This window comes from Cephus cinctus, unplaced genomic scaffold (assembly GCF_000341935.2).
Source record: "Cephus cinctus unplaced genomic scaffold, Ccin1 Ccin1_scaffold0230, whole genome shotgun sequence".
NCBI lineage: Eukaryota > Metazoa > Arthropoda > Insecta > Hymenoptera > Cephidae > Cephus > Cephus cinctus.
In genome coordinates, this window is record NW_014332946.1 from 304,761 (window position 1) to 323,800 (window position 19,040).

At 38.1% G+C, this 19,040-nt stretch overlaps 2 protein-coding genes and 2 long non-coding RNA genes across 9 annotated transcripts in view; 1 reads left to right on the top strand and 3 right to left on the bottom strand.

The window, feature by feature from the left end:
* Positions 1-814: 814 nt before the first annotated feature.
* On the bottom strand, positions 815-2,193 carry LOC107265593 (26S proteasome non-ATPase regulatory subunit 10). Its single transcript, XM_015735194.2, has 4 exons — positions 1,847-2,193; positions 1,686-1,784; positions 1,204-1,492; positions 815-1,135 (listed from the first exon to the last, which is right to left on the bottom strand). The coding sequence occupies exons 1-4, from the start codon at positions 1,952-1,954 to the stop codon at positions 945-947; spliced, it is 687 nt and encodes a 228-aa protein (XP_015590680.1). The 5' UTR covers positions 1,955-2,193; the 3' UTR covers positions 815-944.
* Positions 1,667-11,465, top strand: LOC107265597. Of its 6 annotated transcripts, XR_003059149.1 has the most exons (7): positions 1,667-1,802; positions 8,052-8,266; positions 8,662-8,785; positions 9,342-9,695; positions 9,897-10,250; positions 10,359-10,567; positions 10,660-11,465. It is a non-coding gene; the product is annotated as an uncharacterized LOC107265597 (long non-coding RNA). The 6 variants fall into 6 exon arrangements; XR_003059150.1 differs by lacking the exons at positions 1,667-1,802; positions 8,052-8,266 and having other exon boundaries at positions 8,336-8,785; positions 9,342-9,352; positions 9,438-9,695; XR_003059151.1 differs by lacking the exons at positions 1,667-1,802; positions 8,052-8,266; positions 8,662-8,785 and adding an exon at positions 8,336-8,638 and having other exon boundaries at positions 9,342-9,352; positions 9,438-9,695.
* On the bottom strand, positions 3,776-8,043 carry LOC107265599. The gene is made up of 4 exons (XR_001537249.2): positions 7,936-8,043; positions 7,778-7,846; positions 4,825-5,082; positions 3,776-4,753 (listed from the first exon to the last, which is right to left on the bottom strand). It is a non-coding gene; the product is annotated as an uncharacterized LOC107265599 (long non-coding RNA).
* Positions 11,466-12,077: 612 nt separating the features above from the next.
* Positions 12,078-19,040, bottom strand: part of LOC107265588 (extracellular serine/threonine protein CG31145) — a 31,364-nt gene continuing 24,401 nt past the window's right edge. The window contains exons 4-7 of the mRNA XM_025082899.1: positions 17,104-17,196; positions 16,588-16,892; positions 16,222-16,495; positions 12,078-13,482 (exon numbers count right to left, since the gene is read on the bottom strand). Of these exons, the coding sequence (XP_024938667.1) occupies positions 13,278-13,482; positions 16,222-16,495; positions 16,588-16,892; positions 17,104-17,196 (877 nt within the window). The 3' untranslated portion in view covers positions 12,078-13,277. The remainder of the gene's footprint in view (positions 13,483-16,221; positions 16,496-16,587; positions 16,893-17,103; positions 17,197-19,040) is intronic.

The window sequence follows — 19,040 nt, forward strand, 5'->3', positions numbered from 1 at the left end:
AAAAGAAAATAAGAAATATGTAGCGCGTAATGGTGACCGAGGCGATGGAATTTTATACACGCATTTTTATATAGGCATTTTATGAAAATTCTTTGTATTCAAAGGCATTTATCGACAATGGCGCATAGTGCGCATGTGCGCGCGCTTTCCTTTGCTCGGCTGGTATAGTTTTTTATACGCAGAGCGATTAGCGCGAACGCGACATAACGATCGGTCATTGTACAAAATAGGCCTTTTGCGATTAGAGTTTGCAATGCTTATAAATGGAGAGATGGTAAGCTACAAAATGGAGGATAGAAAATAAAAAGAGAACGGCGAGAAAACAATAAGAAAAATGTAAACAATTAAGAAATTTAAGCAGATTGCGGCTTCTTAGATATACTTTAGGCTGTATGTTTTTCATGAATAACAAATGGCGGATATTTGCGAACAGTTACTGTGAAGAATTTGAAGCAGAGAGTCTGTCTGGGAGTGAGGATCATCGAACACTAAGTCAATTGTCTTTGTCTGTTTGATCTTCCTTGTCGTTGTGAAAGAAAGAGAAACAAACAGAGAAAGGAGTATAGAATGAAAATAAAAACTATGCATTATGTATATAATGGGTGCGGGAGTCAGTGTCGTCAGTGAATCCTCATTGCGTCCTCGAGCGAACATCAATCCCAGGATGTGTTTAGACTTTAGATCGAATACAAATTTCTGACAAGATGTCCAGGAGGAGAAAGATGAATTAGCACGGGGACTGGTAGGACTGCGGAAAAGAATTCTACAAATTTGTTTGACGAGCCTGGAAATTTGATGGTTAACCGACAAGGTGTAGAGATGGTTTTGATACATTTTATATGAATTAAACACAAAAGGTTGATCGCGTCTTAAGTATATAAGAAATACAATAAACGATGAAAAATGAAATCAAGATTATCGGATTACTGGTAAACCCTTAAGATTTACACATTCCTCTCTTTGATCTCCTTTAGCTGTCGCAAGAGACCTGGTTTCGCCAAATCGAAAGGAGTCTTGCCGAGTTTGTTCGTGACAGTCACATCCGCTCCGTTACTCATCAAGAGCTTAGCTTCCTCTTCTCGATCCTCTTCACAGGCTAGATGCAATGCCGTATTTCCAGAAGCATCTCTACTATCTAAATTTGAAAAGAAAGGTACGTAATAAATTTTAACAAAGCCACGTTCATTAGTCTTTCATATTCACCTATTTTCAAGATATTTCCATACTCCAGGAGAAGCTTCACGATTGCTGTGTTACCCTTGGATGCGGCTCTATGCAGTGGCGTTGCACCTCTTTTGTCACAAATATTTATATCTGCTTCCTTTTCAAGTAAAGCTGCACATATCGTTTTCCAATTTTTTGATGCTGCATACTGCAGTGCGGAATGTCCATCCATTGTTTTTGCATTGAGATCAGCTCCTTCATTCAGCAGAACGTTTACAACCTTGTCACGACCGGCTGACGCTGCCAGAATCAACGGTGTCATATTTGTCTGTCACAATAATAAAGACAAATTTCAAATATGCCATTTATGAATTCAAATTTATAGCGCTGCTTCTTGACACCACGCGGCTAACCTATGCGCATGCGCTAGCATGGCCGACTGCGTCCTTATCGCAGTGTCACTGGTGCAGATGATACATTGAGAATTTTAACAATGATTTACATTATAATTCAATACTCACGTCATCGACAGGATCCACAGGAACACCCAGGGATAGTAAATGCGTAACAAGATCATCGTGTCCTCCCAAAGCAGCCCAGTGTATCAACATTCGTCCATTCTAGATTAAAACAGTCACGTAGGTTATGAAATTCTTTACAAAACTCACAAAGATTTACTCACGCTATCAGTCTCTGACTTAAGTTTCAGGTTCTCGTTAAGTAGGATCTTAACGGCAGCTGTCTTGCCGGTATATGCAAGATCAAACGGTGTTGGTTCCTGAGGTGCCATCTTGTTACCGGTTAAATTTGTATTGAAAGTTAAAAGTTCAGCTGCATTCAGCTGGCATCAAAAGTAACGATTCACGTTTTCGTCACAATGCGTACGCGCATCTTTTGAAAACCCATTGGCGAAATAGTGTTATGTTATGTTAATAAACAAATGCCCTGCCTGTAATGGCTTTCTTTTTAATTTGCAATAACTTTTGGTGTTATAAAATCGAAAATATTATTTCAGCCAATTGGCTGTTGGCTCTGAGAGAAGGAAACTGTTGCCATTGGATAAATCTCAAGTATTGTAACATATAAAGTTTTCGCTTACAGGTTGTAGAAACGTTCAACCAATCGCGTTGGCCTGTTCTTTTTAAACCTTACGCGTGATTGGTTAATTCTTTTTAAAACCCGTACGTGTTAACTTAGTTAGGATATCGCTATAGTTAGTATCAGCTCACGCCACGATAGCGTATGTGTTCTAAGGCGAACGATTTACTGTCGGGAAGTTAGCGCCCAAAGATAAACATGCATGTTTTTAATGTCTAAAATATTTACAAAATATTCATTGAAACAGAAAAATATTTCTTTTATTGCTATTCCAAATAATCAAGAAAACTTTCATATGATTTTATTAATTAACTAATTGCTCTCTATTTGCTCCGTTATGCTCAGTAATTTGTCTTTATTTCATTAAAGCATCTTTAAATAACAAGTAAAAATTGTTTCTCTTTTGATCCGATTGCAAACACAGCTATGATAGGTGCGTTCGAAGATGAGTCGTGGCCGCTAAGAACAGATTCTCTATTTATTGAATGCCAGATATTTATTCGAATAAATATCTTGTCCCGAATAAAATTAAAGAAGAAAGAAGGAAAGAGATAAATAAGAAAGTAATGAATGAAAGATAAAGAAATAAGGAAGTAGAGAAAAAATAAATATAGAAAAACAAGAACGTTGGAAATGGATAAGAAAGATGATTCCAAGAGACCAGTCAAGACCAGTATAGGATAACGGCTTGAGGAAGAAAGGGCGCTCCGAGTTCAGTCACTGCCTTCGGCGATCTCCCCACTCTCCGGCTCCCTCCCATTCGGCGAGTTTTGCGCGATGAATTTACGCACACATAATTTTGGCCAATTTTCAGTACTTCTAAATATTCTTGGCCGGGATTTCTGATTTCCAAGTGTTAATATCTAACTTTATTGATTTAATTAATGATTTTAATACACTTAATTTATTACTATTCCAATTTGAGCGTAATTTATTTTTGACATTTTACAATCTCAATTCAATTTTCATCTGCTCCATATATTTTGCGAGATTTTAATTTAGCCTCAATTTTATATTTTGAATTAATTTCTAAAGTGAGTCAAGATCCAATAATACTTAATAACATTTGAAAAGCTTTATTCAATGTTTCGAATTATCAATATTCCTGTGCTACTAATTTGTTCTTTCTTAGACTTAAAACTTAGACTGCATAAATGCCTAATATAGCCAAGTCTTCATTTCCGGCTATTAAACTCTTACGTTTAAAAATCCGTGCTTGTAAACTTACTCGGTGTCAGCAAGCATATTCAGACAGAATTTCCCAGAATTAAAAACTTCGAAAGGACACAGTAAGAAAAGACTGTTTCCATCTTCTTGCATCCGAATAACTAGCCTTCAATAAACAGAGAAGAAGATGCTTTAATAAAATTAAAAAAAAACGGATCAAATAGAGAGCACTAAATTAATTAATAAAATCCTATGAAAATCTACTTGATTATTTAAAATAGCAATAAACAAATATTTTTCTTTTTCAATAAATATTTTTTAATCATTGTACAATAGCAGTGGAGCAATAAAAAAAGCATAAGACTAGTCATTAAAATCATAAATTTGTATCTTTTGATTTGACTTCCCAACGGCTATATATTCAAACCGTTTATCTCCATAGACGAAAACACATTGAAAAACAGAAAAAATAGAATTGACAATCTCCCATATTTTCCATGATATTTCCAAATGCATGTAAATTGCAGGCTTATACCTTTTACCTTACAAGATAGAAACGAGACCAAACGATTTTTCTTTCTCTTCTCTTTCCAACGGACCAACTCTGTGGCACGCGAGGATCCCGTACAATTATGCAAAACGACTACTTTAAAATGCATTCTTCTCAAATCTTCGTTAAGTTCCAGTCTTCGCGTTTCAAAAGAAAATGAAAGTCGTAAATGCACACGCTCACCGTACTACACATCTTATACCAAAAACTCTATCAACTGTCGTGCCTAATTTGAATAATGAAAACGACCGTAATAATTTCCACATTAAATAAAAAAAGCAACATCTCCATATGCATAACAAAATAGAATTCCACTATTGATTTTCGTATCTCCCGTAACAAATCCGTTCATCCAATCGATGCAGACTGTAAGCAATGCATATTCATTCGCTTCTATCAATGATAATCTGACGTTTAAATTCCTTATTAGGAATCGACAAGAAACAGACGGGCCATTCACCAGAATTAAAATTATTTTTACATGAATACGTCACGATTGACGCTTTTCCATTGTATAACAATTGAAGCGTCCCGACGTCTCGGTCAATACCTATCGACCCGTGGTGAGCTTTTGTGGCGTCCCGATAATTCGATTCCTAGCCGGATAACGTTACATGAAATATGCATGTGTCTCGCTTTGTAATTTTCTTTTCTATTTCCTTACTCGCTATTCCTAGAAAACACGCTATCCTTGGCGCGTCTTTTAAGATTTGTCCTCCGTTAAATTTAGCTGCCGAAATACAAATGTTCGGCGTCTTTTAGCAGCGTCGTCTTCTGAAAAAAGATATATTTATTATATTTAAATTTAAAATTCGCTCGCGCTATTAACAAACAAAGGGACATACCTGTGTAAATATATAAATCCTATAGGCACCTGCGAATACAGTTCACGTACCGTGAAATAAAGTTCGTTCAAAAAAATGACTAAACGTCCTACTGTTCTTTTCTTTATTATGGAAAATCCTGAAATCCCAAGTATCATCAGTCATCGATGTTTTCCAGTCTGATGATGTCATACCACTGAACGAAATCGCTTCACGCTCCAAGTAGTTGAAAGGTGTAGAGGTCGGGAGACATTTTTCACATTTGCAATCCAGACTCACCTATTTAACAAACAGATATTTTTTATATATATTATTTATATTTAAAAACATAATTTACCCAAAATATGTTTGTAGCCATGCATCTAGAAAATTCATAAATTATTCTAAGGCATTGAGTGTCCAATCGCAGATCTACCAGCAACTTGATCCTTTTTGCTAAGTAAGGCAGTTTTGAAAATGAATTTTTTATACTACGTAAAATACTAGGAGTACTGGTTATTTATGAAACTACCTGTATCCCTAGGATTTTCACAGGTACAGGTATACGTTTGCCAAATTACACGGATGATTCGATGAATTCATTATTATGGTCGAACAGTCACGTATTTCTGTTTTTAATGAACTTAATGTTGGTATTGTAATCATTGACCAATAGACCGTTAAGGTGGACACCCTGATTCCAGAAATGTAAATTGTCAATGCAATTTTATAAAATGCATTTATATATATATTGTAACGTTCCGCTCTTATATCATCTTCCTTCTCTATGCTTTTTCCTTAAATTATCCAATTCTCGAGAATCCCTCAAATCTTAATATTCCTTGAAACTCCTATCGACCTCTTATCAACGACGCCGATAAGGCAAAGGGAAGGCTTTATATCCCCAATATTACGTAATTTCATTGAAATCAGTCACAGCGACGATCATGAGGAAATAATATTAGAGGTATACTATACATTGAATGTTCCGAAAATCGAAAATCCGGCCGAGCGACTGGAATCGGAGCAAACGAGTGCCCGAGCGCTATCTGGCGGCACGAGCCTGATACAGTAGAACAAGCAGTAAGTCGGTATTTGAAAAAACCACTTATACCATTAGTCAAATTAAATTGTCAAATAAAATATTAAATCAAAATTTGACGTAAACGCCTCGGGATACTAAAAATCGTTATTCCCATTAAAAATAACGTATTCCTCTCGAGGATATAAGCAGTGGCATCCTGGACTGGAATTCATTTTGATTTCTACTCAAAAATCGCGAAACGTCTTAATGTATATATGATTCTGCGACAGTGACGTATAATGAAATACGAAAAAAAAATATTAATCTTACAAATATTAGATATTCAACGGAAAAATTAAAAAAAAATATGAAAACCCTCAACGTGACATGTAATATATACAGTAATACGTGAAACGCAAAAATATCACTTGTCAAATTACGAATCGAGTTTGCGAATGACAGTCAGTCTGAAATGTATATTTGTATGAATGAAGTACCGAGAAGAACTTTGAAATATTCGCGGGAAATATTAAATATATAAAAGGAGCTTAATATTATTTAATTTTAAATTACTATTTCCATAGGACAATCGATTGGACGACAATTTTTATTTATCGTACCCATGAAAGGAATCATTTATAGAGACGATAGGAGTTACAGTGGGGATCCTGTTGAATTATTTGTGTATTTTATCGGCTCTGTACCGGCGAGACGTCGCGAAATCAAATTTGCACCATCGTCGACGTCGAAACTATCGTCGCGACGGAGTTACTCGCGAGAAAAATACGAGATAAAGGATTAAGGGAATACGAATCGCTTTATTCCTACTTGTTATATATTTTTATGTCGATACAGTGTAGCCGTATTGAATTTATACGTATTAATTTTCAGGGACGCGAAATTATCGACAATGTTATTAATAATTTCATACAAAACTAAATACAGTGACGAGTCCAGACGAATATTATGTATAGCTTCTATTTGCAAAGTCGAAAAATCCTATAGGAACCAAATACAGTTGGCAATTCTGATGCAGGAATCTGTCCAGATTCCTCTTTGTTATAATATTTGCTTTTAAGTTTTGCAGGTACCCTTGGTCATTGGCGTTTTTGAAAAACTCAATTGCGCTATGTTAAAATTAATTTTTTATTCTGTTCCTACTTCTTACTCATACTGGAAAAGAATTTAATGAGCCAACCAGGCCAATATTGCTTTATGGCCTACGACGAAACTTATTGACTTAAGCCTTAAGGGGGTCAGCGGCTGGAGGGGTTGATATGAGGAATTCGTTCACGACCCAAAAGGTTCGCGCGTTACTTAGAAACTCGCAATGGGAAAAGTTCATCGTATTTAGAGTTATGGGGGTTTGGTTATATTTTTAGTATTAAACTAGAAATAGTATGGTTATACAGATGTATATATTCAAGTACATTCTATAACGACTGCCTCAATTTTGTTTATTGGTTTGATCTTACTTGTTATTTGTTACGTAATTTCTTTTACACTTGGTTTATCGAATCTCCTTATTTTCTGATGTTACGCAATATTTATGATATTGAAAAAAAAAACATTGCAACGAATTGTACTGTATAGAAATAGCTTAAGTGCTCATTGACTCATATCGTCCATGTGATATTTATATCACGTCACACGAAATAGGTCCGACCGAGTACAGCAAGAGAGTCCCTTTGTGTTTTTTAGAAGCAGCATATATTTTTTTTATCGTCAAATTGTCCCTGATCGAAAAGCCAAACACTTCGTGTTCCACTCCGTTTGTACTTTGGTAAAACGTGACTGAACCTTTTCCGTTATCTTTATAAGACACCTCATATTGCACTGGCCATTATGCCACGGGGCATTAAAAACGTAATTACTGTTATTCAAGTACTGTGAAAAATCCTAAAGAATCTCGACAATGTCATCGAGAAACAAAAGCAAGATAAGAAAACTCAGAGTTTGTAAATAACTTACCATTTCTATTGTTGTCTCGTTCTGATTGGTTAACTTTGAGTTGCTGTCATTTGAAAACTAAGAACTTCCCTACGAAAACAAGGTTATTTTCATGATCTCCGATGCCTCCCCAAAACCGCCTGTAGGCCCGATAATATCGTAACACCCTATAAACTTACAGTGTACGTATATGGTTAGTAGAAAAAATAGAAGAAAAAAAAATATATAAGTCCGAACAGCAATTTCGTACGCTTCATAAATCAAGTTTTAATGGCGACCCTTTGTAATCTTTTAGGACGGTTTTCAACTATTCCACTGTCAAGGAAGTCCCGGACGCCTCGAAGGAGAACGACGACGACAACACTTTTCACGTGGAAGTATCGACTGGGAACTTTTCGTTTCCCGTATAGATTTCTGCTTAGCGGTGGAAAACTTGTACCCGTAAAAATAACAATAATTCTATTCGTCCCGCCGGAGTCAACAATGGCCGACGGCAGGAGCGCGTAGAGGGTGAGTATGGGGAATACAAACGAGATGGCGATAGTAGTAGAAACTTTCTAGCATCTATTTCACCTCGAGTGACGATCCCGAGCCGGGCGTTCACGTAGATGTGAATTGGGTTTGCAGTTTTCTAGTAAACAAATTCGTATTCGCTACGTGGATCGTTACTTTGGCCAAACTATTTTATATCAATTGCCAGAAGCGGGGATATTTATCTGTGACAGCTGTGTTTTTTGTTTTCTCTCCATCTCTTTTCCTCGCTCCAGCTATTACGGCTAGTCACTTCTTTCCGTTTATACGTATTGTTTGGTTACTCTGTGCATAGAATCGTTCACTGAACAAGCGGTGGCATGTCAATTCGCACCAGCCATGTGTAATCACGTATGTCTTACTTGACATTTTAGGTTAGGTTTGCACGCTCAAACGTTCTCGCAAACTAGTCAAACTCATGTTAAGGAGCTGCCGTGTTATTTGACACAAGATGAAGGGAATGGCATACACGTTAAGATTAAATGGCCGCTTGCTCTGGTTTGTAATATTCCTAGTGGATGCTGTACACACACATATATATATATATTACATAAATAAATTATTCTACGTACTGTATATGCCGTATTTGCAAATATACATCTATAGGCATATCCTTACATTGTACAAAACCTAGGCAACAGCACGGAAGATAAGTTTTGAGACGGCAATAAAGTTACATTACGGTTTGTAATATGTATTTCAATAGCTGCAAGTTGTTCAATGCATCCGTACTACTGTTTTTGTATGTAGTTGATAAATTGGCGAAAATTTAACACCCACTTAAATTTTGAGTCAGTCTTTATAACTGACCAAAGCGAATCAAAGCAGCTATAAATATTTAGAATGGCGCATGCTCCGCCACTTTTATGTATACATATACTTTTGACTCGCGAAAATGTTTATAAAATTTTGAAAATTGTGAATTTATTTAATTATAGTATTTTGATTTTGGTTATTATCGATATTTAATTAACGTTTGTTGGCTCGTGAAAAATCGTTGTTTCATTAGACAAATTTTTTTGTACTCTCATCAGAATTTTGTACATTGTTTCAGGTATTGTAGACGTACGTATTCGAAATCGACTCGCCGACTGTTACATAAACGGAACTGCGGCTGATTTAGCATTAATGGTGTCTGTATGTGGTACAGACGTGCCAAACTGAAACAGTGGCAGCTGGGTGAATTCGAGAGAGGCGAAATTGTCAGTGGGTGGATTCTCTGTTGGAGACGTCCGACGTCATAGGCAAGCCTGAGTCCTGTAATTAACAGAATCACTCTACTCTCTCACTCTTTCTCTCTCCCAATATTAGCTTTGCCTTGTCTAACGGTTTGGCACATGGATTCAAAATACTGATTGTCAGTGAAATTTCATATCGTCCATTACTAATATCCATTATACAGTGATAGGTATGTATAATGATTGAATAAATATGACTGTTGGATTAAAATAATTAATTGTGATAAATTGCTGTGAGATCATGGATAAGCGTCAGGATCTATTAGAAAAGATAGATTTAATACGCATCTGTGTATTTATTGCCGGTAGAAATTTTTATAGACAAACGAAAATTGGTTTTCATCAAGCTCAAATGGATTGTGTTATTCTAGGAAGGGTGAAATGTACGGGGGAGTAGGAGAGGATGATTGAATTCTCAGTAAGCTAACAAGAGACAGACAGCGCAACAGAAATTCCTGGAGAACAATCAATAATCGCTAACAAGAGACAGACAGTGCAACAGAAATTCCTGGAGAACAATCAATAATCGATAAAAGGTCGTAAATGAATGGGAATTCAATGGGAGGATAATAAAAGTCCAATTGAGGTTACATTCTAAATGTCTTCTTTCATGTCTGTACTATTTAAAAATAAACTGAGTGAAATATTAATCGAATCCTGGATTACCGTGTCACGTGCTGGTCGAAGGAAGAAGAATCCATTAATGAAAATGTAAATGTCAAAAGGTACGTCCTTCCGGTTAATTTTATTTCTCTGCAAGGAGAAACTTCTGGAAATGGTATCTTTTTTTTCAATACCTCTATCTTTGTCTCCAATACTTATTTTATTCTCAGTCAAGATACTACCACAAAGAAAAGAGCTACAGAGATCAGCGAAATAGACGAGTTTCCAATGGCGCTACTGATTGAGGACGAGTTTCTACCCAAGTTAAGCAAGGGATCAGAAGCGGAAGAGCCAGAGAATATTACAAGGGCAAATGGGAATCTCGTAGCCGGATTTAAATATTTGGTTACCATTTGAAATGGAATAATGAAAAAGCCGGGTATACCTTTCTTTTATAACTTTTTCTTCCTGGCTGCATATTAAACGTGGGAAATGGTCCGATGCTCATTAAACGGTTTATCTTTTTTCCAGGTAAAGGACCTGCAGGACCCAGAAACGAAAAAAGACAAAAAAGTCATAGGGCCAAGAAAAGTACAAAGAAAGGAACAATGGATAAAAGAAAAAGGCGATTGGTTGTCCTATGGGATAAGCTGGTAGGCAAGGTGGTGGCAATTTTAATTTAATATGACCCCGACCAGAGCCGTATGAATTTACAACGATAAGACCAGGGAGCTTTCCGGCGCATAGGATAATAAATATGGCGCGTAGGGCCGTGACGTAATCCTACGGAAGGATGCGAGTCAGATATTGGCCATGTAATCCGGGTTTTATGTGAGGATCGGGATGTGCTCATCCTATACGATACAACCACGTCCGACTCCGAGAGTTTGAGGAAGGATTCAAGCCCGGCTGCTTCCATGTTGCTGGAAAGTCATAAACCGACGGATTAATAATAAGGACGAGCCATCTGAGTATCCCTTTGCATATAACGTATAATAAGGTTTCTCTTGATATTGGCTCTACCATAGACCGCATAATTGTTATATAGCACTAAACTCATTTTCCGTAACAATTCATTAAATCTAACAATGGTCCAAATACTAGTATGTGTTAAAAGTTTTTCCTAATGCACAACAGACTTCAAATATTAACATAATGAATTGGATCAAAGTTTCGAGTAGTACCCACATATTAAAAATGGTATATGAAGGATAACATTATGGATAATTAGAAACTAAATTTAAAATTAAATATGCACATGACTTTTTAAAAATAATTTTCACCATTGAAGCTTATTCTTATTCAAATGACAATAATCAAATGAATCTTGAAAACTTTATCAGCACCATTCCCTTTGTACTTAGTTGACTTTTCCTCTTATGTGTAAGAGGGTGTATATATTATATATTTAGGTAACTAACTGCAGTTGGATAGCTGACGGTTAACGTTTCAGAGGGGTGAGCACGCTTGTTTAGAGTTCTAAGCCCTACGCGATAACGAAGCTTTGTCGTTCAGAGGGGTAGCTGCTACGAGCTCGACCATTGTTAAGGGATATGTTGGTAGGTGTTGGTACCTACAGTTAGGCTGCTGCCCTTGTACCTGTAGATACTGTAACAGGGTGGATGACTTCAAGAGAATTAAGTATGGGCGGGGTCAACGAGGGTTCACGGCGATTCCTTACTGGGTAGTGTGATAAGCAGCAAATTTACGCAATGCCAGATAAAACGAATGCATTCATACATCCCTTCAGGTCCCACTCAGAGGATTCAAAGGGTTATTTTTCTTTATGAATGTGCATGGGAAGTCTATGGCGCTTTTATAAATTCGGTTTGAACTGTTTAAACTTAAGTTGAAAAACTTTGTCGAAGGCAGGATCTTGAGGACGTTAGATAATAATAGGATAGATTTAAATAAGATAAGCGGAGGTAGAAGGAATTAATTGATGAAAATTGTCTTTCTTGTTCGTATAAGAACCTTATGTATTTATTACTTTATTTACAGCCAGTCCAAAAATAATAGTGCTCTTGTTATTCTTGGTTGCGTCGCGTAGAAACTTATTGGGAAAGAAAGTCAATAAGAAGAGAAGATGGTCGTTTACGCGTTAAAATCACAACGGCAAAAACCATTAAAGAAAAGGTGTCGCTAACGATCGTCGATGACGACGTCGTGGCACTTAAAATTTACAGATAGAGTTTGCAACTTCCGGTCACGTATATCGTGAAACTCCTCTTCCGGTTCGCAATACGTCGACATTCGCCAGGTCTCTAATTGAAAAATATTTTACACGATAGAAGCATCCCTTCCGACCTTGTGCTAAAAGTCTGCCGGGGTGAACGTTCAGTTTTTGTACAGATCAAGTTTTAAGAATTGCGTCGGATTGTTAAGCAATCTGACAGGAGGAAATTTTATCTGTAATCATATAAAAATTGCTGATGGGTACAATCAGTACGAAATATTTCCCCGTGTCGGATTGCGTTTATGTATATATATATATTTTTCCTTTTGTTTCTTTTTTGTTTTCTTAAACTTTAATAACTGTTTTGTAGCTTTATACACACTTCTTATGTACACGATTATTCCTCGACATTGCACGCATTCCCAATTTTTGATTAAAAACAGTCGTTTATTAGCGTTAACTAAATGTACAAAAAAAAAGAAAGAAAAAAAAAGATGGCAGCCATGGATGCCTGGAAATTCGTCCCGTCGTTTTACAAGAAGCTCGTTTCATGGGATTTGAAATATAAACTTCCCCTTATTGGCGATACGGTATCGTACAATCATTCTCTCTCTGTCTATCACACTCCCATTTTCTCTCTCTCTCTCTCTCTCTCTCTCTCTCTCTCTCTCTCTCTCGTACCATTTGTATCGCAATCTCTATGTATATGTACATACAGCATATGTATATCGTGCCAGCGGCTCGTAGATCTTTACATAATTTACATAGTTTACGTAGCCGAACGATCAATCCCTCTAAATGTCTATTTGTCTAACTGTTTTCCTATTCAGCCAATTGTCCAATTATCGATCGTCCCCTTTATCTCCAGCTGATAACCTGGCTACTTGTCGCACCGTAATATCATTATACTAATAATATAAACCAACGTAATCGATCCGCAAATTCGAATGACGTTTCAAAAATAATATTCAGGCTAAGAATTTCCGCTTTCGTTTCGCTCCTGTATAACCTGATCGGCCTGCAAGCTCCTGTTGACGCAATCACGAACAGCTTCCAGAACCAGGCCGACTCTTCTGTCCAGAGCTTTTAAATGTGGTTCCCACAAAATGGGATAAACGGGATCGTTGCTCATGCTCGCCCTCATTGCAGCACTGAGACGCACTGGACCATTATGGAATCTGCAACGGAAATAACAATTGTTAGCCTCTGTTAAACCCTATTCGGTTCATCAACGTTATTGACATTTCGTAACTTTATGCATTGCCTGAAAGCCACCATTATCGTTATTAAGGAAATGAATATAGGGTTAAATTTATACGTGGGTATTTCTCAGCGAGTGTTTATATAGAACCATTAAGGCTGCTGTTCAACTATTCTACGTGTGTACACGTATGCGGTGCGATGACGTCAGAAGCGAGGAAACCTTTACAACCATTTTTTTTCCTCTTGTGTTTATTCAGTTATTCGTCTAACTATTGATTCAGTCGCCTATCCTTATATGTCACGGGAGTCGGGTAATCTGTGTGCGGGTGTGTCAAAAATTGCAATTTAAAAAAATTTCGTAAAATTAAGCAAGTGCAGTGGTGGCCGCCATGAGGATTTGACAGTTCTATTTCCTTTTTAGGCATTGTCCTTGAAGACAAGATTTTTGTGATTTTTCTTAATTTTAAATTCAGATGCCGAGTCTTCCTCGTGTATAGAAGGTGGCTAAGTTAATAACGCATCAAAGTAGATGAAAACAAAAGTGAAATATGGTTGTTAAGTACTCATTTTTCTTTGTCGACCTCGTCATTACGTTTACGTGTGTATACACAGATCTAGCTGAACAGCAGCCTTAACAAACAAAACGTCTATTCTCTAATGCGAATAGATTCTAGTACAAAGATATATAGTGTAGTTGCAATTGGACGGAAGAGCTTGAACGTTATTACCATTGAATGACAGTAGTGGAATAAAAGGCTGGCGGGATTAGCTAGACACAACCAGAGTTGAATGTGAATATCCTTGGGGCATGCAACAAGGCCGCAACATGCGATTCGGATATCGCATTAAAAAGCCTATACCGTGTTATCCGAATAAAGCCCCGGCGGAAATTCAATTCGTCGATGGCCTACACGACTGGGCTTCTTGTAGAAAAATTGGTTGAAGAACAAATATAGGCGTGGAGTGAAATATTAAAAAAAAAACCAATATGAAATTTGACCTTTGAAAAATTCAAAATTACATAGCGAACTACAGAGTAACAATACACTGTCTTATTATTAAAAATTCACCAATTTTTTTTAGTACCCCGTACAGTATGATATACAGATGTTGCCTATGATATGCGAATAAACATATTGTAAAAGGAATATTGAATTGGTCAGAATTTGTATTCATTGGGTGCTATGCACGTTCAGAAATCTATAGGATCTTACTGTCAAGATAGAACAATTTTTGGAACTCTAGAGTAAGAATAATTTTTTCGAAACTATTGAAAATACGAAATTGGCCAATAACGATCGGGCACTGTACCAGCTTCCGAATGACACTTATCTCTAAGCCTAAGAGTTCATAAATTCTACTTCGGTTATAGGAAGGGTCGCGGTCGTTCCTGACGGAGAGCACTGAATAAGGTATCGCGTTAAATAGATACGAAGTGGATATATTCCTGAATTCACGTGGTTGAGTAGATGTCGATGGAGTGTGCTCTACTCAAAGTATAGCCATCCTATCTACCTACCAACCGCCCCCTCCGAGTACTCAGGGCTACTCGAGTATGAGAAAACCTAGGAGTACACTTAGTGAAAGCGAACGATTTCATGGCGGCTAGGAAAGTAGCAGTGAATCACAACCAGAAGGATTCCCAATGGCTGGATTCGCACATTGACATTTATATCCATCTAGATGGGTAACTTCTAGAGAAGAAATGGCCAGTGATTTTCTGCTCCCTTAAATTCACTTTAATTCACTTGCCAAGAGATCTAGCCTATCCCTCTCAGTCCCTATCTTCTATGCCGCATTGTAATTCTAGTGAAAATACAATTTTCTCTAGGAAAATAGCTCTAGGGCTACCACCAGCTGTAACTACCATTCAACCCTGAACCTGAACGCACTCCATTTAGTAAGGTTGACGCTCGATTACTCAATGACCAGCGGAGACCGTGGAGAGAATGTTAATGAGATACGCGTGCATTTCCTGCCGTTTTTCACGTTCCATTAAACCCTTAGCTATTCGATAGGCATATACATACCAACGAGAAGTATTCTGCTAAACGGCCATTTTTCTCATTAGCAAGAATACGTTAAGGGTACGGGGGTTCGGATCTAGTGGAATATTGAACGTTGAAATTTCCCTAGGAAGACTTCAGTGAAATTTCTTAAGTGATGTAACTAGATTAATAAGAACATTCTTAAGAGAGTACGAAGAACATAATTTCGAAGAAAAATAAAGAAATTCCAAGTGTTGTAACGCGAGTGTATTGATCCGGAAGAATATTTTTCTTGGGTATACTAAAGAATGACCGGAAGTGGAATTGCAGCTGGAAATAGCCACAGACAACGATTATCTTATAACGTCTTGGTTAATGGATGACGGCCATGCTGCTTCAATATACTTGATGCTGACTTCAATTCCAGGCCTGATGACCTGCTTGCGAACGTAGCTTCCGGTTTGAAGTAGGAATCAAGATTTTCAAGATGCACCAGAGGTATCCTGGGGTATTTCCCTGATCACCACTGAACAGACTATCAATCTTCGAGATTACAGAGCTGTGTGGATGGATTATATAAAATTTATTCTCAAACAAGAAACCAGGAATTGTTAGTAAGACTCATGGATAAATAAAAAACAATACTTTGAATACTCAGTGACTATTTTTAGTTCATATAAAAAAAAAAAAACTAATAATCAAATTTCAAAAATCTCAAATACTTACTTCAGCAGAGTGGCCAGTGTGCTCTGTCTTATCGTACAGCACTGTAAGAGTGGGGCCAAAATGGAGGTCTCGTCGTGAAAAGGTCTTCCAAAGCCTCTACCTTGATCCAAATGAAGCGTAAAGGTATCATTGCCAAATATCTTAAACGTCTCGTAATGATGTCTGTCCATGTTGCCAATAAGAAAATCAAAAACGGCCATGTCCATCAAGTCCAGTAGCCTACGACCCTCGTCGTAAGGAGGAATGGCCCTGACCAGGGAACAGTAATCGGAATCTATAAAAAGAAAAAAATGGTCAGGAACACGTACGCAATTGTTCAATGAAAAACTTGTATTTCTTACTTGTACAAATTTTCAAAACACCTACCCTGCTCCCACTGTGCCTTCCTACGTTTGTGATAACTCCTGCGCCAAGGGTGTCGCCATACTTTTCTCGCAGCCAATTCACGACTTGGTAAGAACGCTGCAAAGCTACCCTCAAGACTATCCGGATTTCCACATATCGCATGAGCAGTGTCGCAGTAGTAGCTGCACTTCCCATGAAAGCAAAGGTTACCCACGGGACTGACGAAGAACGTCTTGAGTAGTTCGCTGTCCGCGACCTCATAGATTTCCGTTGTCACATTCAGGAGACGTCCTGTCACCGGCATGGTCCTTCGAAACCCAAGGAGTCTGTCGGAAGAAAAAAGCAAATGGATATTAAAGAAAAAAAGAAAAAAAAAGTCCCTAGGGACTCCAGCTTGGTAATATCCCCCAAAAAAATAAATTCTAACCCCAATTTCCCGAATCGACTGATACACCTGACAAGACCGTCCTCCAAAATGATTCTCAAAGACCTTTATTTAAATAAAAAAAAAAACCAATAAACAAGAAATTTGCTTACCTGTCAAGATGAAAGGATGCGATCTCGGACGTGTGACGTTCGAAATCCGTAAAGTAAAAATGATTCGGCAACGTCTGCTGCTCCCGTGGGAATCTGAAAGATAAAAGATTTTATGTAAAAACTTTCCACGAATTACGCCCCTGGACAGGGGCGAAGGGGGCGGATTCGTTAATCGAGAAGGATAATGACGGTAATTAAAAGTGAAAGAATTAACGTACGTAGTTAAGCATTTGGGATAATAGCACAATATATTCATAAGATCCCTATCCGTATATAGTATGTATAAGTATACACAGTAAAGGGAAAATACGGGGTTGTTTATCGTTCCCTACGGTGTGATACAAGTCGGAAAAGAAATTCATCGTAATATATTTATTTAATAACAGGCATTCTCTCCCGGCGTTTCACGGGTACACGTAGGTCCCCGCCGATACCTTGGTCCACGTACCACCCGGTATACCATCAGGATACAATAACTGTCCAAAGGTGATGGCACATTCATCACTCGACGCTGACACGAAAACGTGGACGTCCTTGGCAAGTAGCGTCGGATAGGTCGGCCATGTTTTCTCGTAAAAAGATAAATTGCGTTATTAGTACCAGCAATAGGTAAAAGCTACCACATGTAGCTGCCATTAACGTTAGCCCTTAGGCCCATCGGCGCGTAAAGGATCTGTTAAGAGTAGGGAGGGGGTTGAAGAACAAATTCCTTTTAGTAGTGTTAAATTTTTTTTTTTTTTTTTTTGAGGGGGTCAGCTTGCACGAACAGAGGGTTGAAAATAATTCTAGAGGGTAAGCGGGACGCTTTACTTTGGTATAAAGGAAAATCCTTCGAGCACGATTTACCCACTGAATTTTACGAAGCCACGACAGTCGAGTCGATGGCTAATAAAGTCTCGGGTAAAGTCATTGTAAAATCGTGGCCCGAACGGAGGTGGGATTTGAATAGGGTAGCAGATCGACTTTGAGCTTTCTAGCTTCTATGAATATTCGGGTGAAAACGCGTATACAGGAATTTTAAGGGTGGCCTCGAAATCGACGCCCGGCGTCGTTCACCCTTCCTCCCCTCTCCTCTTTCTCTTACGTCACGACGCTTACTTCTTCGTTGTAGCTCGCGATAAAGTCGTCCGTGCAATTTTCCCCACGATTTTCCACGATGGCTCCTCTCGACGAGAGAGGACGATACCGTGGAGAGGGGGCGGGCGTCGGTGTGAGACGGCGTCCCGACGCCTCCTATTTTCTCCTGGTACGGGCCCCTCTGATTCTCTGCTTTCATCTTACTTTTACTTCCACGTCTGTATGTATACCGTGGACCCGGGCCCCATTCTCTCGTAATGCCACTCTAGGCGGACGAGAAGTCGGGTTTAATGAAAACTCACCCTAAAACGGCCGCTACCCTAGATAAGGAATCCAAGTGGGGTTTGTAGGTAGATTGTTGCCGCGTTCCGCTATAGAGAAAGCTTGGCGATCTTTGCCGTGTGTATAGCTATATGTATACCAGCTTGCGGCGCCGTACAGGTTTTTAAAAGTAAAATTCACGGGTCATTGCTTCCAAAAATAAAGCTCGAGTTAGAGTCCCGGGGCTTTGGAAGAATTTAAAAAAAATATATTTTCGGTATAATTTTGGGGTTGAGCAAAAATTTTCTTTATCGACTAACAACCAGGCAGAGACAGACAATTGATAACTGGGTTGCACCGGATAATTAATACTGCGAATTTCTTCACCCTTCGTTCTCCCTTCATCACCCGCAATCCACTATTCAACTCGGAGCCATGATCCTGTACCATCCACAAACAGTCTCTCTTTCGTCTCATAATTAGTCGGTAATTTGCATCTGATTAAAAGTTAACCGACGTCTCCTCGGACACTCATAAAAGACCCCGACGACGTTGACGAAGAGATTATACAGTTAATTATGTTTACTTTGGGGGGGGGG

Excerpts from the sequence above, each read along its gene's own strand:
- LOC107265593 (XM_015735194.2), bottom strand. The coding sequence starts at position 1,954 with ATGGCACCTCAGGAACCAACACCGTTTGATCTTGCATATACCGGCAAG. Across the intron at positions 1,493-1,685 it reads CTGTGGATCCTGTCGATGAC|ACAAATATGACACCGTTGAT; the intron begins GTGAGTATTGAA and ends TTATTGTGACAG. Across the intron at positions 1,136-1,203 it reads TGGAAATATCTTGAAAATAG|ATAGTAGAGATGCTTCTGGA; the intron begins GTGAATATGAAA and ends TTTCAAATTTAG.